The 19,435-nt window shown below is 40.0% G+C and overlaps 5 protein-coding genes across 6 annotated transcripts; all 5 read left to right on the top strand.

The window, feature by feature from the left end:
* Positions 1–3,508: 3,508 nt before the first annotated feature.
* Positions 3,509–6,922, top strand: LOC115737538. 2 transcript variants are annotated; one of them, XM_030669707.2, is made up of 6 exons: positions 3,509–3,676; positions 3,781–3,909; positions 5,374–5,624; positions 5,851–5,941; positions 6,558–6,624; positions 6,720–6,922. In XM_030669707.2, the coding sequence occupies exons 2-6, from the start codon at positions 3,905–3,907 to the stop codon at positions 6,771–6,773; spliced, it is 468 nt and encodes a 155-aa protein (XP_030525567.1). In that variant the 5' UTR covers positions 3,509–3,676; positions 3,781–3,904; the 3' UTR covers positions 6,774–6,922. The 2 variants fall into 2 exon arrangements, with proteins under 2 accessions (XP_030525567.1, XP_030525568.1); XM_030669708.2 differs by having other exon boundaries at positions 3,510–3,676; positions 5,369–5,624.
* A 753-nt stretch (positions 6,923–7,675) lies between these two features.
* Positions 7,676–9,062, top strand: LOC115737537 (26.5 kDa heat shock protein, mitochondrial). The gene is made up of 2 exons (XM_030669706.2): positions 7,676–8,141; positions 8,436–9,062. Exons 1-2 carry the CDS (start codon positions 7,850–7,852, stop codon positions 8,846–8,848), a joined length of 705 nt encoding a protein of 234 aa, XP_030525566.2. The 5' UTR covers positions 7,676–7,849; the 3' UTR covers positions 8,849–9,062.
* Positions 9,063–9,167: 105 nt separating this feature from the next.
* LOC115737539 (EPIDERMAL PATTERNING FACTOR-like protein 8) lies at positions 9,168–10,610 on the top strand. The gene is made up of 3 exons (XM_030669709.2): positions 9,168–9,313; positions 9,724–9,846; positions 10,012–10,610. Exons 2-3 carry the CDS (start codon positions 9,756–9,758, stop codon positions 10,272–10,274), a joined length of 354 nt encoding a protein of 117 aa, XP_030525569.1. The 5' UTR covers positions 9,168–9,313; positions 9,724–9,755; the 3' UTR covers positions 10,275–10,610.
* A 760-nt stretch (positions 10,611–11,370) lies between these two features.
* On the top strand, positions 11,371–13,390 carry LOC125313750. Its single transcript, XM_048273790.1, has 2 exons — positions 11,371–11,685; positions 13,084–13,390. Exons 1-2 carry the CDS (start codon positions 11,400–11,402, stop codon positions 13,221–13,223), a joined length of 426 nt encoding a protein of 141 aa, XP_048129747.1. The 5' UTR covers positions 11,371–11,399; the 3' UTR covers positions 13,224–13,390.
* A 3,565-nt stretch (positions 13,391–16,955) lies between these two features.
* Positions 16,956–18,819, top strand: LOC115737536 (protein TonB). Its single transcript, XM_048273755.1, has 3 exons — positions 16,956–17,752; positions 18,076–18,248; positions 18,518–18,819. Exons 1-3 carry the CDS (start codon positions 17,066–17,068, stop codon positions 18,705–18,707), a joined length of 1,050 nt encoding a protein of 349 aa, XP_048129712.1. The 5' UTR covers positions 16,956–17,065; the 3' UTR covers positions 18,708–18,819.
* The last annotated feature ends 616 nt before the right edge of the window (positions 18,820–19,435 follow it).

The raw sequence follows: 19,435 nt of genomic DNA, 5'->3' as shown, positions 1-19,435 counted from the left end.
TGTGAAGACGGGAAGAAAGTGGAGAGAAAGAAGAAGAGGGTGAAATTTGCCGACGATGTGAAGGAAGATTGCTCGGTAAGATCGAGCACAGAGGAGTCGAAGATGCTTCGGAGGAGCTGCAAGATTGAAGAGCAAGGGATGGTCGGGATGCAGAGTAATGGAGTCGCTTCTAGGGTTGAGTGCTGGTGTTGATCCCTCGTCACTTTGTGAATTTTGATGTACGTAAGAAAGAATAGGAAACCTTTCATGCTTGTGAAGGTGGAGGGGTAATTGGAAAAATCAAAATCTTTCACAGAGTTTGAGAAATTCTGCAGATCAGTTCACGGAGTACGGTTTTAAATTTATACTAATCTTAATTAGGGTAAGCTACTAACTTTTCCGTGAATAAATCACCAATTAGTGTTGTGTTACCAACTTTCCTTTGAACTACTCACAACTTTTATTTTTCTTTTGATTACCACCTTTTTCTTTAGCCAACTTTTATTCATCGTTCTTAATTAGGCCGTAAATCTACTTTCTGGTTTTCAATCAACCTTTCTCCGATACTAGTTTTGAGTTGCAGATTATTGTTTGAGTTGCCTACCAACGTTTATTTGTCTTTTTTAAGTTTACTAACTTTCACATTGGATTACTTGATTGGGAATAAAATTGGTAAGTCACCAAACAAAGCAGTAAATTTATAAATTAATGGTACATTCTAATGTGTGTATACGAAAGTTATATAAAACTCGGTAAATAAGAAGAGAAGCTTTTGTTTTTATCAATTACAATTGAGAAGTTGTTAAATTTAGATAGTTTAGATAAATAGTAGTAAACAACTCAAATGAGAGTTACTAAACACAAAATTAGCCGGTAATTTAATTGTAAAAAATGTTGGTAATTAAGACAAATAAAAATGGTAAGATAATTCTATAAAAAGACAGTAAACTGTACAACTCAAATAATTATCAGTAAGTGTATCAATTGAGAGTTAGTGACCAAACTAGTTAATAATTTAATCAATGACATGTTGGTGAATCGTGCAAAAAGAGAAGGTAAATTCATATAATAGTATGTAAATTAAAGATGTTATGAGAAAGGTAAATAAAAATTGGCAAAGATAAGAGAAGTTTTTTTTTTTTACAGAGATAAAAGAAGTTACACCAATGAGGCATTGGGTGAGTTGGTGAGATCCTTGGGCCTTGGATAGTTAAACTAATGAGGTCCTAGGTTTGAATCTCCCCGGCCACGTCTTGGGGGACTTAACCAAGAGCATTGACACTCATATTTCTCCCATCACCCCGAGGAATAGCCCACTACATGTGGGAAACCTCGGTTACAAAAAAAAAAAAAGTTAGGAAAAAAAAACCAAACAAACATAACCTGGTAATGCAAAATTAGTTGGTAACTTAATTAGAGAAAAGTTAACAATCACTCTAATAGAGGTTGGTAATCTTTAAGAAAGAGTTGGTAAATTTAAAAAGTTGACAAGTAAGACAAATAAAAGTGCTAACTCAATAGAAAATTGGTAAAATATTGAAATAATAAATGTCGGTACTCAAATGAGAGTTTTATAAGTCAAAACCAGTTGTTAACTTTTGTTGGTAATTTCATAGTTGGTAAAATGTTGGTAATTTCATCTAGTAGCTGGTAGACTTAAGATGTTCTGTGAATGATAAAGGAGATTGGTACTTTAGTAATAATCAAGTAAATGTGAGGAGCACCCCCATTAAGAGGAATTGGTAACATCTTGTGGATTACTTCCATAGATAAAAGATAGTAATCACTAATTTCTAAAATAAAAATTAGTAAGTTTAACAAAATGATCGGTAAGCGATGCAATAAAAGTTAATAAATCAATAAAAAATATAAAAAATATAAAAAATATAAAAAACCAATAAGCATTGATAAGCATGTATAATGCAAGAAAAATCAATAGGTCACATAGATTAAGGTTGGCAAGATTATATAAAAGTTGATAACATTAAGACATTTGCACGAGAGACGAATAGAAGTCGGTAATTACGACAATAAATAATATAAAATAATAAAATAAATATTGATAAGCAATCTAAATAAGAGTTGATAATCCGATTATAAAGTTGGCAAGTCACTAAAATGAAAATCGAAAAAATCTTACGGGAGACAATTAATTCACAACGCTAGTAAGAAAAACAAATAAACATATAAAAAAAAAAAAGGCTTAAAAATTTTTAAACTGTAGAAAAAGATGTGGTATTAATAAATGTCAAGTTTTTATTTACCAATAAATTTTTCGCTGCCTATCGATTCTATGTTGAATCTATCGGTACGGAAAGGGAAAATCCGGTGAAGAACGGTAGATTCGTCCTTCCATGTTAGTTCACGGAGCTGTCGAAAAAGGAGAGGCAACAATTCCGGACACGAAAGAAGTGTTTTGCTCCATCATGCGATCACAATTTGGTCCCAGAAAAAGGAAGATCATGTGATTAGGACATGTCGCTGACATCCCTTAACCCTCCATTCTCCAGAAAAGAGAATGGCAACAAATTCTAAGATCTTCGGGCAATACGATAATAATAGGAAAATTATAAATAAGAATTCGAAATGTCTTTATTTATAAAATTAAAGATTTAAAATAGATTTCATTTCAAATATGAGCCCAAATTGCTCTCATTATCTAAAAAAAAATACACAACCAATGACATTTTCATCATTTATATTTTATTTTTTTTTTTTTTTCTTTCATTTTTCCTTCATTCTCGTCGGCCATTGGTGAGGCTGCCCTTGTTGGCCTTGCCCAAATTTAGCATGGGCGAGGCCCGAGAGGTGAAGGGTGCCCTCACCCGGTTGGCCACCGAGCAAGAAGAAAGGGTAAAAGAAAAGAAGAAAAAAGAAAAAAAATAAATGACGAAAATACCCTTGATCAAGTTTTTTTGAAATAATGAGAGTACTTCGAGCTCTTGTTTGAAATAAGATCCATTTCAAATTTTTATTTGAAAAAAATGACAACACTCGGGGCCTTTATTTGAAATTTTCTACCCGCAAGAACATCGTAAAAACGTCAATTTACTATCATAATACTAATGAGCTATAAAAAAAAATCCGAATCCAAAGATTATTACGTACCGCGCAGTATGTAACTAATTGTAACGCCCTCTTTGGGCTTGTATTGACCCTTTTAATGGACCATAAATTACGAAACCATATGTCTTTTTTTTTTTTTTTGTGACTCACCGACTTCGGACCTAATCATGGACCCTCCTGTTATATCCTTTCGGCCGATTTTGACTATGATTTGTTTTTTTATAGAAAGACGGCCCTATTAATTTATCTGGGAAAAGGATTATCATGTGCACAATTATCACCCGTGGCCGTGGGTCAGCTGAGAAAAAAAAAAAGAAAAAGAAAAAGAAAAGAAAGGTTCAATAATTATTAACAACTCCGACTTACACTATTAAAAAATAAATAAAAAAACAAGGTAAAAGCCGTCGGGGACTCAGTTTTCCGCTCTATATAATCCAATCGAAGCGCTCCCCTGTTCTCTTTCCTTTTTCCTCGTCTCCTTCAATCATAGCACCGGGGAAGAAGACGAGGCTACCGGGAGGCTCGAGCCAGGCCCCACCCTCCATAGCCGGGCTGCTGCGTTAGGTGATGAACAGTTCAGGGAGAGAGAGAGAGAGAGAAATATAATTGAGCCCATGATTCTTTTCCGCAGGTCAGAATTGTTGTTCTTTTCCGGTTGTAGATTCCTAAGCCGTTCCTTTTGGTTTTTTGTTTTTTTGTAATTTTGACCGACGGATTTATGAACTCGTTCTTCAGGGTCCTTTGATTTTGATCTCTCTTTCTTCGAATCGGGTTTCTTCGGATTTGATTTTCTTCAACAAACGCCTGGCCGGTTGGATTGTTCGTCGCTTGTCGGCGTTCTTCCTGCATTGTATTGCATATGGGGTAAGTTGTCTGATTTCCATCCTTTTAAATTTCTTTTCTTTTTGACGATGAGCTTTGGTCTGTTCAGGAGCTGGTCTGTAATTGTTGATTGGGTCCGTATTTATAAATAAATTCGAAAGTTTGTCGAAACTTGGAATGATTCAGCTGTGGGAATAATGGAGGCTTATCCGTATATTGCCTTCGCTCAATTGGACCAAAGTTAACCCGACCTGTCCTTTTTTGGGTTTAAAACGAAGGGTTATGATTGAGCCCCCTGGTTTTTGGAAATTGGACCAAAGTTAACCCGGTCTATAAAGTATAAAGTACCTGCTTGATGCTAAATTTTGAGCCCCCTGGTTTTGGAAATCCAGATTGCTCATTTTTCCGATTTTGTATAGCATAGGATCATTGTTACCTATATGAAGAGCCGTGATTATTAGTTTCGGCTTTTGGTTGAAATTTGCTATTTACAGTGCCCCATCTTCTCATGAACCAAAGATCTATTATGGGTCAACTAATTCAATGAAAAGGGCGACAGGCTGTTGTAGCTTGACATGAAATGGCCAGGCCAATCTAAGTATTCTCGTTTTTCATGATGTGATTTAATTAATTTACATTTTTGTTTGAAAATTGCGATAGATAAGGACGATGCATGGTTTGATGTATGTCATATCAGCTTCTTGTTTATTAATATAACCTATGTTTTCTGTTTGATGCCTTAAATGGACATGTTATTAACACTCTCTGTGGAAACCTTGGGCTGCAGGCCTGCAACTGGGCGGACGAGTGACTTTAATTTTCCTTTTCTTTTGTCATCTCTCGTGTCTTCTCTTGTCTGTTAAGAACACTTCTACATATGGCATAAAAAGCATGATTGGTGAAGCTTGTTTTTGTATATCAACTTTTTTTCCCATTCCACAGACTTGTCCTGTGGAGGACTAGGCTCATGGTCTAACCTCCGTCTATTTGAGGGATCTGATGATTCTTCTTTCACTTTCGGATGTGTGTACTTGTTAAGGTCTATTCTGTCTGCCAATTCCAAGGTGGGCTCTGTCAATGCAATGCTGAAGTTCTGAATTGAATTGTCAAAAAGTAGAGGTTTTCCGGCTAGGTTCTGAGCAGAGGAATCGGTAAGTGGGGATGCAATGCTCAAACCCACGCAAAGAGCTTGGCTAAGAGTTGTTTAAATTGGGCCCACCCTTTTCTGTATTTCACTTTTGATGCTAGGGCAAAGTAATGGAGTGGACATAATTTTTTCCCCCAATGAATCGAAAATGATGTTTTCTTTGGCACACTCAGTAAAAGTGGTATCAACTTTGTGGGGTTTAATGAAGTTTCAGGCATGCATATCTAATGTGGAGCAGTCATAGGTTTATATGCAATGGGCTGTAGCACCTCAATCTACTGTCTTTCTTGGTGGTTTTGTTATTTTGTGCTTTCGAATGTGTTCTATGTCTGAATGATATAACATTTGGAACAGAGCAGAGGTTGGCTTGCATGCTTTTCGAAGCCCAAAGTGATTCAGTCAGGGGATGTTCCACCTAGAAAAGTAGAGACTCGGGGTCAAAGGGTGAAAAAACCAAGCAAGCCAGACGATTTTTGGAGTTCAAGCACCTTTGATATGGACCACAGCGCAGTCCAGTCGCAAGGAAGCATGTCGTCAATCAGTACATCACAGACCCTTAATGCACACGGGGGTACCAGTTCTGGTGGAACTCCTGAATTTGTTAATCATGGTAAGTTTATGACCACTTCTTGAATCTGTCTTCCTAGCTTGGGTTTGCACTTTTCTGTGTATATCAGATGTTATCATGCAACATTGACGGAGAGAGTTCTCAATGACCGGTGCTTGTTTCTATGCATGAGTTGGCATCCTTCACTGCCATTTTGGAAGATATTGCCCTACCATGTCTCCTATCATATTCATCATATCTGACTCTCGAAATGTTTACTGTGTTTTAGGTCTTCTTCTCTGGAATCAAACTCGGCAGCAGTGGATAGGTAATAAAAAGGACGAGAACAGACCAAAGCAGGTCCTAGAACCTAGACTGAGGTTAGTTCTTCATGGCTTTCACTGTGTTTTGTTGCCTGGAAAAGGATTGCCCAGCTAATCTGGATAAATGCAAGTGCAACTGCGTCTGGTCTGGTTGGGTTAAAAGTGCAAGAAAAGTGTAACTTACAGCTCCTTCAGTAATTTTCTAGCTGCGATGTAGGTACAGAAACAATAAAGAGCACAAAGTTTGTGCTTGTCGATGATACAAGGAAATTGTTCCAGCTAGAACTAGGATGCTGTCACTAATGGTACTCCGGGATTGGTTGTAACTTAAAAGAGTATCATTGGAAAGACTGGAAATCTCGAGTTTGCTACTTGGCTGAAATGCTTTCTCTACAAAGGCTGAATTAGTGGCTTAATGTAGTGATCAGACAGCGGTGCACATTCTTGTATGAGCATCTGTTCATCCAAAAGCTAGAGCACTGATGCCTGTCTTTGGCTTGAAACGAAGATACGAAAGATACGAGAACAGCTCATATTGCGCTTATTCTTGGGCCTTCCATCAAATCATTTGGCTTTTGCCCGTCTTTCTAGCATTACCTTAGCATAGCCAGCTTTGGGCTTTTTCTTGATAATGTGTCAATGAATGATGAATGATTTACTCCTGGCTTTGCAGTTGGAATGCGACGTACGAAAGTTTACTCGGAAGCAATAAGCGGTTTAATCAACGTGTCCCTCTCGCAGTAAGTCACCGTCCGTGGAAGCATTTTAGTTCCTCTCTGATTTATATCTTTCTGGATGTTTTTGGTCTTACTTTCTATGTACGCTTTATTCCCAGGAAATGGTTGATTTTCTAGTGGACATCTGGGAACAGGAAGGGATGTATGACTGACGGAGCCCTCCTTTTTGATGGGATCATTGAGTGCATTGTTTTTTGACCTTTTTCCCTATGTATGTTGCAGCAGTCAACTCGGGTTAATTGAATTGAATCACTCATGATTCGAAAGGCGGATAATTTTAGGGTGAATTAGTCATCGCAAAGTTGTCAGTTTTTCGCGAAGTAAAACATCGTAAGATGGTGGGTGAACGTAGCTTTCAATGTTATCGAAGATCAATTCATAGAGATTTAGCTGCCTGTGCTGCTTGCTATGACAAGTCATGCAGAATGCACCCTTTCTCGCTATGCTGCTGATTTTTTTCCGCTTCCATTGGAACCTCTCCAAGGTCTACCACCTTACCACGAAACGTTGTCGCATGCATACTGACGATGCACTCGAATTGTATGTGAGCCAAAAACATTGAACACTGGCCGTTTTCACATCATTTTTCACTGTTCTTCGATCTTCACTCATGTATCACTTCTAAAAACTCTTGCTCTCGCTCTAGAATTAATTTTTCATTATTGCTTTTTTTTTTAATTTAACATTTGAAAAAAATAGTTTAATTATTTTTTTTTATTTTTTCACTAAAAAAATCTAACTTACTGTGCGCTGGATATTGTTAGATTAATTTTTTTATAGATTATTTCTTTTGGAGGTCTTATTACAAAATTCAAATTACTTAAGACTGTCTTAAGTGATTATAAAGTTTATAATCACCAATCAAAGACAAAAAGGGGGAAGAGGAGAAAAAGTGACGTGGCATCCTATGCATCGCCGTATGGAACGCCGTTCTCTTCTCACTCTAGAAAATGGAAAAATTCGAAAAGATTGAAAAAAAAAAAAAAAAGGGAAGCGTGTTTGAGAAAGGCCAAGAACAATCTTCGAGCCTCTGTCATAAGGTGGAACCACCTTTTCTTGATGCGTCGAGAAGCTGATCGAGACTTCGTAAAACAGTCTCGAAGACACAGAAGCTCTTCAAGCTCCTCTCTATAACTCTTAACCTCCTCCTCCTCCTCCTCCTCCACCTCAACACACGAACGACTCACTCTTTTACCTGAAACAAACAATCCCGCGACAATCAAAAGCCATGGCGCTGGCTCGTTTGGCCCTCAAGAACTTGCAGCAGAGGTTGGGTTCGGCTTCCTCTGCTCCTTCTTTATGCAGGGCAAGCCAGACTGGACAGAGGTGGAATGCCGGTGAGGAGGCGATGGTGATGAACAAGAGGTTCCTGGCAACAGCGACCGAGAAGGCTTCCGGTGACAAGGAGGTCGCAGTCAGCGAGAAACGCGATGGCAGGAAGTTCAGGCTCTTCCCCAGGAGGAATCGCAGGAGGAGCCTCTGGAGGAGGAACGATGATGCTGACGTCCCTGCTCTTTATGGTAAAAATGGTTATGTCCGATATAGATCCTCGGTTTCCTGTATTGTTTCCAAGATGCACCTGTTGTTTTCATGTGGGAAGATGTTAATGAGAGTAACCAATTCTTGTTTGGTTCATCCATGTTCGGATCGGTCCAAGATTAGGAGGGAAGGTTTCACTCCCCTTGTCAGAGCAGAGGCCTACAAGGAACAAATCAGGATCAAGCTTGTTAAATCAAACTCGTTAAGACTAGCAATGCTTCTGATACTAACGTGAACAACTTGGTTAACTAACCATTTTTCTGGCATTTTTTCAGAGTTCTTTCCTTCAGGGCTGGGGAATGCGCTGATGCAAGCGACGGAGAACATAAACAGGCTGTTCGAGAACATGAACATCTCGCCATGGCAACTCATGGGCCGAGTCAAAGAGAAGGACGACCACTACAAGCTTCGGTACGAGGTCCCGGGCCTGACCAGGGACGACGTGAAGATCACCGTCCACGACGGGGTCTTGACGATCAAGGGCGAGCACAAGGGAGAGGAAGAGGAAGGGTCGGACGACGAGTACTGGTCTGCGGAGACGTATGGGTATTACAACACGAGCCTAGTCCTGCCCGAGGATGCCAAAGCGGATGAGATCAAGGCCGAGTTGAAGGATGGTGTGCTCACCATCATCATTCCAAGGACCGAGAGGCCCAAGAAGGATGTCAAGGAAGTGGAAATCCACTGAGCGTGCTCTGTTTCTAGGAGTGTCTGGAGTACGTTCTAGTAGTGACCTTGTCTGTTTGGTAGACTGAGAAATCGCTCTTAGGTTTGGCTTCAGCCTTGTATTTTCGGCTCTCCCCTCGTTGATGAGTGGCTTGTTAATAAAGCTTGTCAAGGTGGTATTGACAGTTTTCATGTACAAAGATGTATCTTTTGGATTAAAGAAATGGTATTGATGACCACGTGAGACGATCCATTACAGCGTAGGAAACCAGAACAGAATCCTCATGTTATTTGTCCCTTAGTAGAATATGTTGGTAACCCCAAGTGAATAAGACAAGCTCTGCTGCGAAACCCTTGTAACATACTGGATGAACTGACAGGAACTTTGGTACGCACCGAGGGGGACTGCTCATCCAAGTGGATCTCAAAAGTATAGAACTTGGGATAAGCTAAAATGGGTCAGAGCCAACGTCTCAAGATGATCAAGGTGAATGAAATCAAGGCGTTCATTGAATACTTAGTCAAAATGCACCAGTTTCCGATCTCTCCTCCTTTTCTTTCTTGTTGAATTTCTTTTCCATTGGTGAAGTATGTGAACTGTGTCTCTTCCACAGGGGACACCCCTCAATTCTGGTCCCCTCTCTCTCTCTCTCTCTCTCTCTCTACTGATATTTCCTTTCCCTCCCATAAATTCCTGCTTCATTTCACTAAGCATTGTCTTTGGAAGCTGTCCCCTCTCTCTCCCTCTCTCTCTCTACTGATATTTCCTTTCCCTCCCATAAATTCCTGCTTCATTTCACTAAGCATTGTCTTTGGAAGCTGTTCCCCCCTCTCTCTCTCTCTCTCTCTCTGAAAAAAACTGCGTCTCCATTGTTACATGCGATATTCCATTTTCAGATACAGCACGGTTAGAAGTTGTGTGAACTGCGATGGATAGTTCAACTGGCCATTCACATGCCTTGTTAGTTGCAGCAACTTTTATCTTCGTCTTCAGTCTCACGATTCCGCCATTAAATTCAGGTAAAAAGGAGGTCGTCATATTCCTTTCTCAATTGGGTCACTCATTCTCTTTTCATTTTATGTCGTGTCATATTATCAAAGATTTCTTTTGAAGGGTTTTTTATGCTTAATATTCACCAACTGGTGTTTTTTTTTTTTTTTTCAATTTGTTTCTTGTTTCCTTAGGTGAGAGCCTGAAGCAGGGAGAGATGGTTCTGGGCTCCAGGCCTCCGGATTGTGTGGCCAAGTGCTTCGGATGCACACCTTGCTTGCCGACTCTGGTTGTTGCAGGCTACCAGAAGAAGCATTTCGGGACACCGTCACTTGAAGATCACAGCCACAACTTCCGGACAGAATGGTTCAGAACATCGCCGTTACATGATGAGGGCAATAGTTACTATCTCCTCTCCTGGAGATGCAGATGTGGAGACAAGATCTTTCATCCTTAGACTCCAGCGAAACGAATGTACCTGGAATTAGTGTTATGTAGGAAGGATATGGCCCTTCTGTGGCGCGATTCCGTCGATGTCCCCGACTCCAAGACTAGTGTGGGGTCTTTAATTGCACAAAAGCTGCGAACATATCCTAAGTAATGAAGCTGCTTCTCTGTATTAATTCCTACTCGTCCTAGTGCAATTTACTTGAAAAACTTTGGGCGAGCAATCAAGAGGCGGAAAACAATCCGGCGTGAATGCGAATGGATGGATCATGGACGCGAGGCTCATTGTCATGTCGCCATGAGCAGATGAAAGTTCATGGAGAAAAGCAGAGAGGGGCTTTTGGAAGTCGCATCTTGATGTTGCCACTTCAAGATAGCTCGTTCTCAATAAGAGTACGATCCTCCTTTTTCTGTCTCTGCTCGCTCTGTATCATCATACAACATCGCTTCATCAGTTTGGCAACATCATTTGCGCCTTCCCTCAACTTGGATAGTTACTATTCAAATTCTCAATAGCAGCGCTCTTCAAGCTTACTCATCTTTTTGAACAGAAAAAAAAAAAAGGGTCTACTCATCAAACTTTCTAAGGTTTTATTTTGACTCACACCGTTTTGCCTCCAAACCGTTAACTAAACTTTTGACCAAAAAAAAAAAGTTGACTAAAGTTGCTAGTTTAGTGAACGAAAATCATGTTATGTCCTTACCATTTTGTATGGCCATTTTTATCGATAGACCCGAAACATAATAAAGAAGGTAATTTATCAAGTGACGGCCCTATAGAAAGTATATGGCATCAACTAGCTTATCAGAATATAGAAAAGAAAGATGACAAATCGATAGTGGCGTACACGAACTACCAACACATATCGGAAAACTTCAAGGGTTCAAATTACCCAAATCGGTGAAACTCAGAGGTACGCAAAAGTGAGAGAAAATCTGTTCTAGGGGGACAAAATTGGACATCAAGCATTATAGCGGGGTCAAAATGAAATTGCTTGGGCCCATGTGTTGGGCCTTAGCTTCCACCCAACCAAGCCCAGCCCAAGACCATGATCCGTGATTATCCAATCTCTCAAAACAAAATGGAAACTTTCATTTCATCGAGCGGCGATTACCCCCTCTCTCTCTCTAGAAAATGCCGATTCTCTCTCCTCCGACGTCACTTCACGCGCCACCACGGAACTCGATAGTTCCTCCGATGTTCTCCTCCTCCTTCCCCGTCTCCTGCTGTCGATTCTACGCTTTCCACTACGAATCCAATCACCCTTTGTCTTCTCCAATCAATCTTCGCAGTCCATTCCTGCCATCCCTTCTAAGCCCCAGCGCTCGGCCTCGCCGCCACCGCCTCGGGGCTGCTCGTGGTCCGCCCTCGCCGCCGGAGTCCGGTCCTCCGCCCAAAAATGGCTCTCGTGGGCTCAGAAGTATGCAGTTTGACTCTGATAAGCTCGAAATTTCCTTTCATTGGATTAACCTTAACGTGCCCATGTATACATTCTTCGATTTTGCGTATACTTTTATTAAACAAACATGCGCCTGTATATCCCGACCTTAAATTTATGTTTCATATTTGGTCAGGCCAGTATTATTTCCAACTGTGTTAATTTGGGTTCAATTAGCTAGTTTTTTAGCATTATAAGTGGAATAGCTCAGTGGTTGATTAGGATTATGTGGTCTCTTAAGTTAAATCATTTGAAGTCGTCCCATTCATATGCACAGGGCGCTCTTTTACCCTGGGAATATGAGGATTTTGCAGGTTATTATTATAGCTCAATGTAGTCTTTAAATATAACTCAGGTCAATCATGCTAGTTTGTAAATAGGAAAGCGATTTGAATATGTTCTTGGGCATGGTATGGATTGAATCATCATTAGGTTGCTTGTGTTCTAATGTGAATGATTGCCCATGCTTGTCAATAGTGCTTGCATTTGTGAGATGATGGGCCACATAAAAATAGTAGTGCAGATTATAGAAGACAGCTCATTGTATGGGCCTTTCTTTTATGATATAGATGTTGAACGTAGTAAATGCTAATTGGGGTAAAATCTCTTGATTGATTATTAGTGGAGATTAGGATGCATTACAAGGTGAGCTTGAGTACTCTATTATGTTTGACTTCTGACCTTGACAAGTGGGAAAGGTTTTGTTTTTTGATGTATTCGTCTCATTGGTGCTGATTAGGTTAGGTGGGGGTGGTGGGAAATGATTAATCAGAATCAAAAACTTCAGCCATCATAGAGTCTGCTGGAAAGACATTGAAAGGTTAACCATCCTTCAAAGTGGGCTAGTTGTTTAGGAAGCGCACATTAGAGGAATTTTTAACAGGCTTTTTTGTTATATCGGCAAGTTGGAGGGGGTGAAAGCTGGGAATGAATCTCATGACTTCTTGGGTCTCAATTAAGGGTCAACCAATGCTTGGCTGGTCCTTGTCCCGCTAATTTTTAACAGCTTGTGGATTTTTGGGTAGTGTCGCTCTGCTTGCGGATTTTGCTTTAGGGTGGCAGGCGTGGACACTTGGGGCTTATTTTGCATGAAGTCCCATTACCGTTTGCTGAATTGCCCCAAAAACATTAAAAGGCTTGTATTTTGAATCCTTTGCCAGAGAAGTGGGCTACTCTTCATTGTGCCAAAAAAAGGGGATTGCTCGTAGTCTACATTTTAGGCTGGAAAAGTTCTGGTCTGCGATCTATCTATGTCATTATTACGTTTCCTGTCAAGATATATCACGACATTGTGAGAGTTGCAATTATGGCTGAAGCATCAGTTTTGTGCCTATTGATTTGCACCTGATGTTCATTCTTTTTCTCTCTCATCGGGGGCAGGCGTTGCAGCATCTTTATCTAGATTTCAGGACAGTGTGCAGATTTTCTTTGCAGTTCTTTTCTGGATGTCTCTGTTTTTCTGGGCCTCTGCATGGGACAGGAGAAATAGACCAAGCAAAGGATCAAGATCTAGAAGATGAACTAGTTAGTTCTGTTTTGTACATAGTACTTTTAAGTGCAATACTTAAAGTCATACGAACGATATTCAAATAGATGGTGGACACTGCTCCTATTTTCTTCTTACTTAATATATACAAGTTCTGTAACAATTGCAATTATGAAACTTATGCAACGTATACATTCAATTTGGCAGGATTTAGGTTCATTTTATTATCTTCTATCAGAAGGATGTCTTCTTTAGCTTCTTTGATTTACTTCACCATTGGAGGAGATGGATCTCCAATCGAATATCCCAACTAGATTTTATTTGTCTTTTTCTCTTTTCCTTTTTAAGCATAGCAACCTATATACTCCAGATTGGACTGTTGACATTGTCCATCCAGGATATATGATTAATCTCTGTTGATCTGATGAGTTCATGGGGGGGGGTGTTGTTATGCTTGCTGCCAGTCACAGTTGCATGTTATTTGGGACAGCAAAGCAGAATCGACTCTTAAACGGCTGCAGAACTGCTTCTTGATACTCTGCATGCATTTCTGGAAGTCTTTCTTGTTTCTGTATTTCAACACAAAGCTTTGGAGAACACTTAACTGGTCTAACTAGGATATAATGGAGAACCACAAGACATCATCCACTATAATTGATCTTAATGGAGATGTCGGTATCGGTATAATCTGATCACATCAGGGTGGCACTGGGGGCACAAGAACAGTTTTTAAAGTGTGCAAAAGATTGACCTTTAAATGAGTACGTTCTTACGATTAAATCTTTGAGAAGCGAATCAATCGCTTCTTTCTTTCCAGAGGGTTTACATCGGTCACCCTGAATAATGGGGCTCACCTTAATTTTCAAGATACTTTATCCACCTAAAAGGGGAAGCCAGGACTGCTACTGTGACAACTAACAGCCGGAACTCAGGTAAACATCTTTGTTCTCCAGATAGAACTGTGATACCTTTCGGCCAAATTTTGGAGGAGATGATGAACTGCAACATGGAAGTAGCAAGACTTGAAAACAACCGATGAATACATTGCGCCCGTCGCGGTCAGCCCCAGTAATAATTGATATCGTAGTCCATGTTTGGACCGTCGATCATTTGCGAAACTCGCCGGTGATAACGGGTCTCGTTGATATTGATGAATCATGTAAAAAATTTTCGTTACGAATATGATGCGTGTGCACTAGTACTGCAGCGGAATAGCAACAAAAATGATGATAAAGGCAAAAATTATTCAACAATTATTGCGATTGTCGTCTCTGGGGTAGCCCCTGGCTACTGGCAGTGGCTAGTGACAACTATATCAAACTTAGGTGCAGTGGATGGCAGTAACAAAAGGGGTGAAATCCTCGTCACAAGTCGTTTTCTGAAACTACCAAGCGTCGCGATCTGTATGGAGAGGAACATGCGAGAAGAGCGAAGACGATGATGAACGTCGCTTTTCTCAGTCATTTACGATGATCTGGTCGCTCGAGAAAGCACATTGCCGCCCAAATTCTCACATGAACCTGTTTTTGTCTCCGTACATGGCGCTAGAAGCGCATATGATCTTCCATGTCCTTTGCTTCCTCCGCGGGCTGACATCACGTCGTCACCATATGTAGGGGCGCGATGGAGGACGCCATACTCCCATCGCACTGGAATTTAATGGGGACGACTTTGGGGTTTGTCCTATTTGTTTTCTTTTGAATTTTCTCGGATGTTATTATCATCATCTCAAATCCGATTAGAAACCAATTTGTTACGTGTATATTGATGAATGAACATGTAAAGAACAGTGCATCACCCAGGTGAATTAAAAAAAGCTCCTTCAGGAGCCATTTCAAGTCTGTTCCAACTGACGAAAGTAGAAGAAGAGATGTGACCCGTGTTCAGATGGTCAAGAACGAAAACGGGAGACGTTTAGATCTCCTAGGTTCATGGATTTCGGAGCTGGTGAGTTTGAGAAGTTCCAAGAGTTCTCTCTACATCTACGACCAAATAGGAGAATTAAGACGTCATAGATCTTATATTTTAGATGTAGATAAATTTTCTTTTTTGTAGGACTTTTATTTTTATTTTTTGATTTTTTTTTAAATAATTAGTAGGATGAGGAGTATAGTTTATCTATATACCGGTTCTCGTACCCTGCGTTGCACGAGTTTTTGTTCATACTTTAAATACTAAACTCAAAGAATTAGTTGTAATGCATTAGCCGTCAATATCCACGGTTTCGGTGTGAACAAAATTTGTAGAAAAGACTAAACTCAAAGAATTAAAGAGATGAGATGTGTTTTGGAGAAAACTCCTTGGATCACCAATGCGTCCCTGAAGTTAACGTTTTGCATAGATATCAGAATGATCATCACTCTTCGTAGATATGATTGCCAAAGTGACAAATTGGAACACTAAAACAATTTTGGCTAAAGTCAGGTAACAATATTCTTAAGAAAGATTTTTTGCTTAGTTTTCTGTTTTTCAGGTGATGGATAATATTAATGGTAATAAATAATATTAATGGAGATCAAATTTTTTTTTGTGCTAATCACATTAAATTCATGTATATAGAATTTGCACTCTAAGCATGCATCCCTACAAATGCTCGACATAATCAAAAAGTTATCAGTGAAATAATTGTAGAAATAATTAAAAAGCTAAAATGTTACGCCATTCTCAGTTGTTTATCCACGCAAGGCAAAAAAAAAAAAATGTTTCATACGCTTACATATTTGAAAATAATACAGGTATTATTGCATATGGCATAATCAAACTCACTTTCGCACATACTAGGAATCACGACGGATTCACATATGTTTTGAAATAGTTTTCTCTATTGGCTAACTGTTGTTCTTATTTCATTTTACAATATGAAAATGATAATCCCAATTACAAATTTTTTAAAATTCTTTTCGGGAAAAGAAAGGTTTTCCTCATTAAATTGAATGCCCAAAAGTCCAGTTTAGTATGTACATATATACATTTATATTTCATGGGACCTTTTAGTTTCTATTTTGGATAATTAATAGGCCTAATTAGGCCTAATGTTTTATACTTCTTTTTTCCTTTTCTTGCAAAACTAAAAGGAACAGAATCTGAAGGTTTCTTGCTTCGAACTACTATCTAATGTGTAGGAGATAAAGGATTCCCGCTAGGGCATTTCGCTAGCGATGGGCAGGGCCACAATGGCATTGGGCGAGGCCGTTGTTGCCACCTCTCCCTCAGCTAACGAGGCGGCCCTTGCCAATGGCCGGCAAGGGCATTTGGTCGCTCGCGTAGTGGCCAGTGAGGGTCAAGGGTTGCCAGCCAAAAAAGAAAGAAAGAAAAAAATAATTAAAAATTTATTTTTGTAAAAAGAATATTTCAAAATGTCATCATCAGCGCTAATCACGCTATGTAGGATGGATGGAATCTACGTTAGCGATTTTCGATCAAAATTGGCCTGATGAACTCAATTGAATACAAAAGATTTAGGACAAAATTGACAAAATTGAAAGGTTTAGAACTAAATTGGCATAAATACAATAAATTTATGATTTTTTAAGTACTTTTTCCATTACAACGTCATCTCAATTAGCAATTTAGCATGTATTAGGCAGTCTATTAACAGATGTGGGTTACTTTCTATCATCTTTATCAGATTAACATTATCTCTCGTAATATTTCATTACAACGTTTCTTTCCCGACAGGGACATCTTAGGAATAGTTTTTGTTATCGTCGTGCTCATTGGACAGTGGTTAGTATTTCTTCACTCTTCTATAGAATGCCTTCCTCTCCTCCGTTGAAGCAGATCTCTTCTTCCCCTTCCCTCCCCACAACAACTACTGTATGCTTCCTCTCTGAAAGTCTTTAGACCCCATAAAGATACAAGGTTGTAAGTAGAACAATGCTTTTAAGAAGCTCCTCCACACCAATACTCAACTCATGGCTTCCCCACTCGAGAGACTCTTCACCAGAGCACGACCTCCAAGTGCTTCTTCATCTCCCATTAACCAGATCGGTGTCCTTAATGACGCCCTTTTTGCCCTCTCCACCTCACTCTCATGAACCCACTAAGAAAGTGATAACATCCCCCAAGCCACGAGCCTTGGCTGAGACCAAAGCACAGGACCCTCCAAAGCTCAAAAAGAAGAAGATCAAGCTCCCTCTGAGCCATAACGAGGTCAAACCAACCAAAGCTCGATCTTTTTCAGGGGAAAAAGATGAGGATCGAGAAGACTTAAAACCCAACTCAAGACCAGGGTCTTCTTCGATAAGGAGGATGCTTTCGAGTTCTGGGCTGGATGGGGCTATATTTGGTGGAGAGGGTTATGGTGTGGTGGAGAGAGAAAGTGGGCTTCAGACCCTGGTTGCGGGTGGTGGAATGGGAAGTGGCGGAAGCAGCGGGATTTGTGGCGGCGGCGGTGATGGTGCTGGCGGAGGAGGATCCGACAGCGGAGATGAAGGGTTTGGATTCTACGAGAATAACAAGAATCCTGGTAGTGATAGCACTGATGCTTATTACAGGAAAATGATTGAATCCAATCCAGGGAATGCTCTTTTGCTCGGGAACTATGCCAAGTTCTTGAAAGAGGTATCAAAACAGCTTGATTAGTCTAAAAGTTCCTCTTTTTGATTATAAAAAGAAATCTCTTACCACTATAACTCACTTGAGGTGAATTTCACTATCATGAGCACGTATGTTGCGGCGTACTCTGATGATTTTAAAATGTTCCCTTTAAAGTACTTTTGATCTGGATTGTAAGTTTTCCTGATAGCGGAATAATGGACGTGAATGAAAAATCTGATGAGACAGAGACAGAAATGAGTACTGAGGATAATAATTGGGCATGCTTTATTTTGTGGGTTTGTTATTGGTAGTTCCTGAAATTGGGGTGATCCTTACGCTGCGAACAGGTTCGTGGAAATTTAGCTAAAGCAGAGGATTACTGTGGCAGAGCAATTCTGGCTAACCCGAACGACGCCAACGTCTTGTCGCTCTATGCTGATCTTATATGGCAGACAAACAAGGACACCCATAGAGCTGAGAGTTATTTTGATCAAGCAGTTAAAACTGCTCCTGACGATAGGTAATGTATCAACATAAGCTGCTTCTTTTAGTGCAACCTCTCATTAGTAGTCCTAGCTCAAGTAATGAAGTGATCGCAGGTTTTGGTGGGCTTGGATTAAAAAATAATGGGTGTTCATTAATTTACCGGGCGCTTTTTAGGACTAGTTGGAAAAATTGATCAAGTCGTTTGAAGAAGTCTGATGGCGAATTTCTAAAGTTATTCTCCAGTAAAAGTTGGTTTTGTTGCAGAGATACTATGCTGATCTAAGCTCTGTTCATTCTTTGCAGTCATGTCCTGGCTTCTTATGCCAAATTTCTGTGGGATGTTGAGGAGGAAGAGGAGGAGGAGGATGAACATGAACATGGCAACCCTCGTCCAACTGATTTCTTTCAAGAAGCTCCTCACCGCCACCCTCTCACTGCAACTTCTCAAATAACCCCCTCCTACTTGCTTGAGGACGTAGCAAAACCTATATGAGTGGTATAACATAATAGCCGAAAAGAATGGCTTCCCTCGCTTGTAATTTCAGGCCAACGAATAAGTTGACTGTAACTATATGTTCATACGCGAGAGAAAATACTACCGTCTTGTAAAATTTCCTTTCCTTGGCCCAACTTGGCTTCTGCATATCGAGCTAAGTAAATTGATTCTGCCGAACAACAGTTTCTGAACTGCAAAAAAATTGCATTTTCATGAGAAGGGATATGGGTGGCTATGGCTATTTAGGCCACAAAATTTCCTCTTCTGAGCAAATTGAATTACAGTCGGTGCTGATTCCCTTGTGGATCTATATGGCATGGTGCAAGTTCAATGATACGATCAATCTGACTGTTGGCTTCAAGTCCTTTAACTTGGAATTTCTCTCATGTGCCCTTTGTGGAGAAGATACTATTCATGTGGTAGAATGAACTTCGTCAATCACTACAAAATTACGAGATGTTTTACTGGTGATGGCCCCTTGTAATTGTGGCCTGCATTAGTCCTTGGAATCTGAGGGGCACAGGAATTTGACCCCTTGATTGAGAATGCAAGAGCATGGCTCCTCTTTTTCAGCCCTCCCTAGTCATATAAAATGGAATAAAACGAAATGAACATCTATGTTAAGAGACACAGGGAGAGAAAGAGACAGAGAGCGGCAGAGAGAGAGAGAAATAGACAGAGATATTTTTGGCACTCAAGATCACTGTGGCCACCGCCGCAGTCAC

The sequence above is a fragment of the Rhodamnia argentea genome, chromosome 2 (assembly GCF_020921035.1).
Source record: "Rhodamnia argentea isolate NSW1041297 chromosome 2, ASM2092103v1, whole genome shotgun sequence".
Lineage (NCBI taxonomy): Eukaryota > Viridiplantae > Streptophyta > Magnoliopsida > Myrtales > Myrtaceae > Rhodamnia > Rhodamnia argentea.
Note: the sequence above shows the minus strand (reverse complement) of the source record. Positions and strands in the feature narration are given on the sequence as shown.

Coding starts and splice junctions, on each gene's coding strand:
- LOC115737536 (XM_048273755.1), top strand. CDS start 17,066: ATGCTTTTAAGAAGCTCCTCCACACCAATACTCAACTCATGGCTTCCC. Junction 17,753..18,075: donor ATGCCAAGTTCTTGAAAGAG/GTATCAAAACAG, acceptor CGCTGCGAACAG/GTTCGTGGAAATTTAGCTAA. Junction 18,249..18,517: donor AAAACTGCTCCTGACGATAG/GTAATGTATCAA, acceptor CATTCTTTGCAG/TCATGTCCTGGCTTCTTATG.
- LOC115737538 (XM_030669707.2), top strand. Junction 5,942..6,557: donor GTCCTAGAACCTAGACTGAG/GTTAGTTCTTCA, acceptor CTGGCTTTGCAG/TTGGAATGCGACGTACGAAA. Junction 6,625..6,719: donor ATCAACGTGTCCCTCTCGCA/GTAAGTCACCGT, acceptor CTTTATTCCCAG/GAAATGGTTGATTTTCTAGT.
- LOC115737539 (XM_030669709.2), top strand. CDS start 9,756: ATGGATAGTTCAACTGGCCATTCACATGCCTTGTTAGTTGCAGCAACT. Junction 9,847..10,011: donor GATTCCGCCATTAAATTCAG/GTAAAAAGGAGG, acceptor TTGTTTCCTTAG/GTGAGAGCCTGAAGCAGGGA.
- LOC115737537 (XM_030669706.2), top strand. CDS start 7,850: ATGGCGCTGGCTCGTTTGGCCCTCAAGAACTTGCAGCAGAGGTTGGGT. Junction 8,142..8,435: donor TGACGTCCCTGCTCTTTATG/GTAAAAATGGTT, acceptor GCATTTTTTCAG/AGTTCTTTCCTTCAGGGCTG.
- LOC125313750 (XM_048273790.1), top strand. CDS start 11,400: ATGCCGATTCTCTCTCCTCCGACGTCACTTCACGCGCCACCACGGAAC. Junction 11,686..13,083: donor TGGCTCTCGTGGGCTCAGAA/GTATGCAGTTTG, acceptor CATCGGGGGCAG/GCGTTGCAGCATCTTTATCT.